This window comes from Hipposideros armiger, unplaced genomic scaffold (genome assembly GCF_001890085.2).
Source record: "Hipposideros armiger isolate ML-2016 unplaced genomic scaffold, ASM189008v1 scaffold_3, whole genome shotgun sequence".
NCBI classification, from domain to species: Eukaryota; Metazoa; Chordata; class Mammalia; order Chiroptera; family Hipposideridae; genus Hipposideros; species Hipposideros armiger.
The window spans coordinates 1331011-1340106 of NW_017731353.1; the positions used below are offsets into that span (position 1 = coordinate 1331011).

General features: G+C 56.8%; 1 protein-coding gene across 2 annotated transcripts in view; it reads left to right on the top strand.

Annotated features, from left to right (window-relative positions):
* LMX1B (LIM homeobox transcription factor 1 beta) overlaps nt 1-9096 on the top strand; it is an 83983-nt gene that overhangs the window by 67341 nt on the left and 7546 nt on the right. For both annotated transcript variants that reach the window (XM_019641385.1, XM_019641389.1), the window contains exons 3-6: nt 6178-6410; nt 8462-8643; nt 8829-8906; nt 9057-9094. In XM_019641385.1, the coding sequence (XP_019496930.1) occupies nt 6178-6410; nt 8462-8643; nt 8829-8906; nt 9057-9094 (531 nt within the window). The remainder of the gene's footprint in view (nt 1-6177; nt 6411-8461; nt 8644-8828; nt 8907-9056; nt 9095-9096) is intronic.

Here is a 9096-nt window from a genome sequence, read left to right on the forward strand (position 1 = left end):
TTAAAAAAAAAAAAGGACACTGCACTCCAGGTTGTATAGTTGTGAAGGGGTTGAGGACAGGGGAGGGTGAGTTCACGTATCTTGCCACTTGGTGGCGTTCTCAGACCTCCCCCCACCCCCGCAAAGCAGAGCATCCGATATTCTCTTGTCCTCCCTGGCTGCTCATTCCATTTCTCACAAGGTCGTTCACTCATTCAACAAACACTCATTAACCACCCCTCAATGCCAGAGCCCAGGGAGGTGGGAGTGAGTGAGACCCAGTTCCTGATTTCTAGGTCGGCGGGGGCTTCAGACGTACAAATATCTGGGTCTGTGGGCACCAGGGAAGACTTCACAGGGGAGGGGACACTTGAATGGGGTCTTGAAACACGAAAAAGTTTAAACAAGGAGCAAAGGAAAGGGAGAGAGGACAAGCCTTGAAAGCAGATGGAATTTTAAGTGTTAAGCAGGCAGTAAGGGCCTTGCTGTGTTTAAGGAGCAATGAGAAGCATGGCGACTGTAGCAGAGGCTCTGAGGCCAGGTGTGATGGGTGGGGTGGGGCCTTGGGCGCCACAACTGGATATTTGGGCATATCCTGGAATTGATGCATGCTCTTGGACTGAGAACCCAGGGAGGGGCTGTGTAAACTGTAAAATGCGGTGATGGGGTGTGGAAATGGCAGTGCAGTGAGGAGGGAGCAAAGAAGATTCCACTCAGCAAGGACCGTGAACAGGTGCTAGAAGTCCTAAACCCCAACCGTGATCCCCACTTATTTAGCCCATCTCATGGGCCCAGCCATTATCCCCATTGGACAGATGAGGACACTGAGGCTCAGAGAGGAAAATGGACTTGTGTAAAGTGCCAGTGCCAGGAAGTTGTCATTTCTGCAGTGGTCAGTGGTTTTAGAGAAACTAATTAATCTGATTTGTAATCCATGTTCAAATGCTCCAGAAAAAGTTGGTTACAGAGTTTTGTTTATTACCTTGATGAGTTTCATAAATTGAGCATTCAACAAATAAACCAACAAAAACTCAGGGGAGATGGAGATGTGATCTCATAGCCTGGGACTCTTGAAGGGAAGGACATCCCTAAAAAGGGAACTTCTTGCTCCACAATCACAGATGTTCCTGGGGGATGGGGTGATTTGTGAGGGAGAGTTGTCCAGTTTGGTTTAAGAAAAACCCAAACACTGAGCCTCACCTACTGGGTACCGGGCTTATGCTGAGTAATGAGAACTCAGGGTGAATCAAGCGCCTGCCCTAGGATGTTCGGAGCCTTGAAGGCAGACAGACATGTGCGTGGTACTCCAAGTACAAGGCAGGTTATTGACACGTGGATACACAGAGCAGGGAGGACGTGAAGGGCGATGCTGCCGTGACCTTGAGCAAGTAACCCACCCTCTGCACCTTGGTGTGCTCATCTATAAAATAGGGGAAAACAGTGTCTTCCTTTTAGGGTTCAGGGTTTAACGAGGTGATGCAGGTAGCTGATAACTGAGGTTTCTCTGTGCTCAGTAATGTTAATGAGACAAACAGAGGATTGAGCCGGGAGTGCTCTGTCCAGCTCAGACCAGACAGAAGCAAGAAGGACCGATCTAGAACCCAGGGTGGTCGGAGAAGGAGGCATGGTTGGGACCCGTGAACCCAGTGTCAGGGTAGCTGCTCCCAGGAATGTAGGAGACGCCAGCGAGGGTGATGGACAAAGGCACGTGGGACAAGAGAAGGGCAGACGCCAGCTCTTGCGATGCGCCCTTGGCACTGTGCTGGGCCTCCCGACAACCCCAGCGGCAGGTACCGTCAATCCCATTTTACAGATAAAGAAATTGAGACTCAGAGATGTTAAATGTCCTGACCAAAGTCATACAGTGAAAAAGTTATGGAGCCAGGATGGAACCCCAGGCTGCCTGCTCCAGCTCCCCACCCCTCCCATGGTTCCACACATACTGCTCCCCTCCCAGGCGGCACTGTCTCCCCAGGGCAGATGGACAGGGCTCCCACCAGACGAGGTTGGGGTGGGGACTGCCTTGCCCTGCTTCAGGCAGAACAGGACAGTATTGGTTGGTTTAGTATTCATTCAACAAACATTTATTGCTCAACTTGGTGTGTGTGTGTGTGTGTGTGTGTGTGTGTGTGTGTACTCGTGCTCAACACTGAAGATACAGAGATGACCAAGGAGAAGATGGACCTGGAAACACAGAAAGTGGAGTCCTTAGTAAAGTGCTACAGTGAGGAGGCGGGGGAGGGGTGTGTGCGTGAGGATAGGGAACTCAGAGAGCAAGGCTTCTATTTAAGACTGGAGAGAATGGGGCTTCCTGGAGGAAGGGATGCCCAAGCCAGCTCCTTCCAAATCAGCGAGTATTTCAGGGCAGAGGTGGGGAGTGGGGGGGATGGTGATCTCGGCGGCAGCAGAGCGTGAGGAAAGGCTTGGCAGTTTACATGAAAAATGGGGGAGTAGGGTTGTGTGGGTTACCAGCAAGCCTACATGCCTGTAATGTGGTCACAGAGCCTCCCTCTGGATTAGGAGTTTCTGGGCTGGGGGAAGAGTGGGGCGGGGGCGATTGGCACCAAGAGGGCAGGCGGCTAGCAGAGAAGCCAGGGCCTCTCCATGGCATCCCACCATGCCCTGACCCCGAGGCCCGCCCCATCCCCACCTCCCAGCCTCCATGTGGGCAGCGGCGGCACACACACCTGGAATCCCCAGCACCGTTCTGGGGAATGGCGACTATTGTCCCCATCTTGCGGATGAGGCCACTGAGACTCTGACTTGCCCAAGGCCACAAAGTCAGTGAGTGGCCGAGTGAGGGTTGAGATCAGGACCTGGGCTCCAAATCCAGTGCCTGTGGTGCTGTTCAGGGCCTATCACACCAGGCTCCAGAGCCACTGGGGGCAGGAGCGGAAGGAGGCAGCAAGGCTCAGAGCCTTTCACCCCAGCCCTTGGTGCAGTTCTGCCTCTCTGGTCAGTATTTGCAGCATTCCTGGAAAGGCTTGCTCCTGGGCCTATAAAACCTGCCCCAGCCCACTGACCACGCCCTCTGCGCTCAGCTTTTTATACCGACAACTCACTGCATCTTCACACTGAGAAGTAGGCAGCGCTGTTGAGCCCATTATACAGACAAGTAAGCTGAGGCTCAGAGGGAGGCAATTACCTGCCCGGTCATCAGCCAGAAGTGCAGCGTCAGGCGTCGAACCTGAGTCCATCTGGTGCCAATGCCGCCCGCCTGTGGCTGGGCCTGCTTCTCCATGGCTGCTTCCTCTAAGCCCTCCATGGTGGGAGGGACTGAGAGAGGGAGTGGGGCTCACAGAAAGGAGCGACCCGCTGCAGGCGCCCCAACCCCTCCCACACACACCGTTAGCAGCTCTCACCCCTGCACGGTAGACAAAGGCACCCCATAATTGGGAGCGAGTATTTCATGCGTCCCCCCTGATGTTTTATTGGGAGGAGAGAAGCTCAGAGACCAAAGGGATGGCACATTCCGTTTATAAAGTGTGCGCGGTTTGTTTTATTTCCCGAGTTTTTGCAATCTAGATAACAGATGATGCCCCGAGTGACTGGCGCTGCCTCCGTAATGGCGGCACTGAGCCTTTGGAGAAGTATTAATAATAGATTGTGTTGATGAGTTTGGAGAAAGTAGCAATCGACCCCCTGCTGCCAAGGCATTAGCACGGCTGTTCTGAATGCAGCCTGCACAGTGGCAGTGCCTGCAAATGCGGGTCACCCGCCCTGCTGCCCTCCCCCAGCCTAAGAAGACCTCCTCTGGGGAGCCACCCAAGGTGCGCTGACCCCTGAGACCATGGCCCTGCCATGCTGGCACAGAGATGTGGCCAGTGCCTGTCCACTCATGGGCCACAGAGCCCAGCCTGCAGATCTCAGGGGGCCCCCCCGCGGCCAGGAGGTAGAGCCTGGGAAGGAGGCAGAGGGGCAGTGAGGGGAGAAGGGCGTGGGTTCTGCAAACCTGGCTCCTTCCCTAGCCCCTTGGCAGAGGTGGATGGGGAGGACTCTGCCTGAGGCTGCCATGGACAGTTGGGTAGGTCATACCTTGAACAAAGGTATCTAGCCAAAGGGCCACATTGGAGCAACATCCAGCTCAGGTTCCCCTTGCAAAGTCATACATGGTGTGGGCTAATAGCCTGGAACAGACAGCCTGGCCTGAGCCTCAGCCCACCCCTAAACCTCACTCACCTGCTTCACACCCACTGAGGACCAGGTGGAGTGAGATCCTGCCTTGTGGAATCCATATAGATTGGGAGCTGAGAGGGGCACTTCCTGTCACTCCAATGTGATCCCCACTCAACAAGTTCCATGTGCAGTATCACTGAATCCTGACAACAGCCCTTTGAGGGAGATCCTCTTGGCACCCCCCACTTTATAGTAGAAGGAATCAAGGCCAGAGAAAGTCAGCTGAGCATAAAGAAGGCCACCTGCCCCCGACTGGGTCATCAAAGAAGGCTTCCCAGAGGAAGTGGCATTGGAGTTGGGCATCAAAGGATAAATAGGAGCCTGCTGGGTAGAACAGAGTTGGGCTGCAGAGGTTGCTGGGGATGCCCCCAATTTGAGTGCTCTGGCCTGTGCCAGGGTACTAGGCAGAACTCGGATTGGTCCGGTCCACCGCACCCCACCAGCTAGCCGTGGGCGGTGCTGATGGCAGCCCCGGGAAGGGAGGCAGGCCGAATGCCTCGCATTTATGGCTGTTTCTGTTCCCGAACCGATTAGTGGAGAATTGCAGCTGTAATCTGTGCCTGTGATGGCGGGCCATAAAGAGGGATGGGATGTGTACAGCGCTCCCAAGGTGGCGCCCGCAGACGTGGCCCGGGAACGCGGGGAATGAAAAATGGTTTTAATTCCCTCCCAGCAGCAATAATTTGATTCTTCATAATTTTTTCCATCAAAGTGTTGTTGAGGCTGAGTTCCCACAGAGCAAGGCACGTGACGGGGATGGGGGATCCGGAGGATCGGACAGTAGTGTAGGCAGAGGGGGGGCTATGCTGCTCAGAACCTTCTGTGCACACTGGCTGACGGCACAGAGCCCCCACCGGGCTTTGTCTCCAGACAGGGAAAATGGATCCACTTTGTCGTGGAGGGACTGGATGAGGTCCAGGCTCAGCGTCAGCTCCGTTTACTACCCATGTGACTCCACCTCTCAGCACCTCAATGTCCTCATCTCTAAAGTGGGATTAATATTCATTCCTGCCTCATAGGGTTGTTTGTTGCAGGGGTTAAATGTGTTTCTGCAGCCGAGTGCTGGAGACCGTGGCTGGCATGCTGCACGTGCTCAGTCAACACATCTCCTCATGGTGGAGATGCCTCAGCTGAAACAAGGGAGAAATAGGTGTCAGCCAAGCCCAGGGCCACAGAAAGACGGTGTGAAAAGGCCAAAGTGATGATGCTCTGGAGAAAGTGCAGGCTGATCCGTGGGGTACAGCCTGGGGGAAGAGTGGGTGAGAGAAGAGGCAGGATCGTGGAGGGCCTTGAGTGCCAGACTCAGGAACTTGGATGTTGTCCCAGGGGCACTAGGGAGCCATGGAAGAGTCTGAAACAGGGAAGCAGCATGATGGGGTGTGTGTTGTAGACAGATCTCTCTGGCTGTCTTCCTGGAGGTCGAGTGGAATGGTTGGAGGGGCCGGGAGCCCAGGGAGGGACTGGGGCAGCCAGTCAGGCAGGAGCGGAGGGGCCCAGGCGGGGTGGTAGGTTGAACAGGGTGGAGAGGGACAGGGAGTAGGCAGAGGGGGTCTTGGAATGAGGGTGAATGCAACTGTGGGCTGTTTGCCCTTCCCCTCAGGGCAGGGGCCTGACCTATTGGGTTGTCAGAAAAGCTATGAAGCATTTTTGCAACGAAACACATAGAAAAAATAGGTCATGACTTTTTCGACAACCCAGTAGTTCTGGGGGGAAGGTTGAGGTTGACCCTGCACTCTGCCCTCTAGTGGCCACTGTGTCTCTGAGCGGAAGGACCCTGAGCTGACACACCCAAGAAGAGGGCATCTCTGGGCAGGATGCCCAGAGCCCACCGAGGCCACCAGGTCCTGTGAGCTGGAAGAGTAGGGCTACAGGACCCTCCCCTGTCTGGCTCTGTGCCCAGGGAGGGCCTCTCCCGCTTGGGCTGGAGGGTCAGGGTGGCAGGAGGGAGAGGCTCTCGCTGGGCAGTGGCCTCTGGGAGGGACCCCTGAGCCCAGCTAACACGCCCACTCTGTGCACCTGCAGGCTCTTCGCGGCCAAGTGCAGCGGCTGCATGGAGAAGATCGCCCCCACCGAGTTTGTGATGCGGGCGCTGGAATGCGTGTACCACCTGGGCTGCTTCTGCTGCTGCGTGTGTGAGCGGCAGCTACGCAAGGGCGACGAGTTTGTGCTCAAGGAGGGCCAGCTGCTGTGCAAGGGCGACTACGAGAAGGAGAAGGACCTGCTCAGCTCCGTGAGCCCCGACGAGTCAGACTCCGGTGAGCCCGGCTGGAGCTGGGGGTCGGGCGGCCGGAGGGCGGCCAGCTGGGCAGGGTGCTGTGGTGGGGCGAACCTGCTAAAGATGCATGCTCATGACCCCAGGACCGGGGCTGCACACAGACAGCGCACCCACACCCGTATGCGCATGTGCACTGATGCGTTCACATACACATGTGCACATGTGCAGCGGCACATGGAGACTCAGGTGCGCACACCCCCACAAGCACACAGATGCACCTGCGGACGCTGCCACACATACCTGTGCATGTGTGTACGTGCGTGTGATCACAAATGCACACACACAAGCACAGAAAATGCACCTGTGCGTCCCCATGCCCAGGAGTGTGGCACACGGACATGTGCAGATGTGCTCACATGCCCAAGCAGGCAAAAACTCACACCCAGGTGTGCACACACACGCAGGAAGCATTGATGCATATGGCTATACTCGTACACACACTTCCCACATGCTCACATGTACTGTGGTTTGACATGGGCACACACACAGCCAGCCCTCGGGCCCACCACCCTCCCTCACCACCCTCACCTTCTCTTATCCTTGCCTTGGCCGCCACCCTGGCACAGCACCATGGGGTCTCCACCAGCACCAGGCCTGTAGGCTGCTGATATCTGAGAGCAGGGACCTGATGCGTCGCCTTGCCTTTGGCCTCCCAAAGCCTGCAGCAGTGGGGAGCAGCAGCCTTGAGCTGCTGTTTCCCAGCTGGGTGGCCTGAGGCCCTCTGTGGTGGAGGGAAAGACCCCATTTCCCAGGGTGAAGGTGCCTCTTTACTCTGCTCAGACCCCCAAAGAACTATGCCAGTTTGGAGCTCTCCTGGCAGGAAGGGCAGGGCCAGCCAAGCCTGAGTCTTAAGGCAGGAGAAGCCAGGGAGACGGCCGGCACCTTGTCATTCCTGGGGGTAGTGAGGAAGGACTGAGTAGGGAGCGTGGAGAGGAGATGGCCTAGCCCAGCGGTTCTCAACCTTCCTAATGCCGCGACCCCTTCATACAGTTCCTCATGTTGGGGTGACCCCCAACCATACAATTATTTTCGTTGCTACTCTATAACTGTCATTTTGCTACTGTTATGAATCGTAATGTGAATATCTTTTTGTTTTCCGATGGTCTTAGGCGACCCCTGTGAAAGGGTCGTTCGACCCCCAAAGGGGTCATGGCCCACAGGTTGAGAACCGCTGGCCTAGCCCGTGCTGGGCCCTTGGGAGAGCCTACAGCCTGTGGCCACTGCATCTGTCCAGTGGAAGGGTTTTGTTACTGCCGGGGCCCGTGGTGGAGGTAGTGAGCTCCCATCCATGTGTCCCTCCTTCCATTCCTGGGCAGTGGCTGCCTGGACTCCTGTGGGAGAGCTGAGGCTGACCAGGTGCCACTGGCCCATCCATACCAGGCCTAGAGAGGGGCTCGGAGGGAGGAGACCAGTTCAGATGCAGAGGCAGCAGGAGCAGGTGGCTGGGGGAGGCACTTCTGTCCATCTGGGGCTGGCATCTCCGAGACCTACAACTCTGGGGCATGGAAGTGAACAGCTGTCCATGACATGTGTGGGTGTGTCTCTGGGTGCTTCTGCGTGCACATGTGTGTGTGTGTGTGCCTATTGAGTGTGTGCATGCCTGGGCGTCCCTGCCTGTGAGCGCGCGCCTGTGTGTGTGAATATGCCTGTGAGCTGCATGTGCTCAGGCTTTGGTGGGTCCACGTGCCAGTCTGCATGTGTGAGTGCCGGTGGGTGAGTGTGCATCTGTGTGTGTGCGGCATGTGTGTGTGTGTCTGTCGTGGTCATGAGTACTACTGTATGAGAATGTCTGGAGTGTGATCTTGTTGATTCATAGTCCCTGGAAGCTTCCATGAAGAAGGCCCTGGGGCCCAGCTGGCCCTGGGCTAGTGCAGTGGGAACTGGTTTTCTCGAAGGTTGTCATTCTGGGCTGGGGTCTCCAGGGTACCAAAGGCCAGCCGTGGCAGGCGTTGGTGGGAGGTGGTAAGATCCTATCGGGCAGCAGATTGCCTAAGGATACAAGGCTGACAGGCCGGGTTGTGTCCCCCACAGTGAAGAGTGAGGACGAGGATGGGGACATGAAGCCGGCCAAGGGGCAGGGCGGCCAGAACAAGGGAAGTGGGGACGATGGGAAGGACCCGCGGAGGCCCAAGAGACCCCGGACCATCCTCACGACGCAGCAGCGAAGAGCCTTCAAGGCCTCCTTCGAGGTCTCCTCCAAGCCCTGCCGAAAGGTGAGGGGCTGCCAGAGTGGGCGGGGGGCTGGCCCACAGCCACTGCCTTTCCGCACACCACCCCTTCCACTCTTGCTGGGGATGGGGACATCCCTCCACCTCCCCACCCATCCGTCAATTCCCCCAAATCCTAGCCGCTATGTCCCCTCCCCAGGGGCCTGACCTGGCTTCCTCTCCCCTGGCAGGTCCGAGAGACGCTCGCAGCAGAGACGGGCCTCAGCGTGCGTGTGGTCCAGGTCTGGTTTCAGAACCAAAGAGCAAAGGTGAGAGGACACCTGCCACCCCCACTGGATGGTTGCGGAGTAGGGGAGACAGGCAGAAGACAGAGGGCCTGATGTGGGTGGGGGAGGGAGTGAATGGGGGCCGGGGGAGAGGCACGGGATGGGGACTGGCACGAACTGTGTCTTCTGCAGATGAAGAAGTTGGCGCGGCGGCACCAGCAGCAACAGGAGC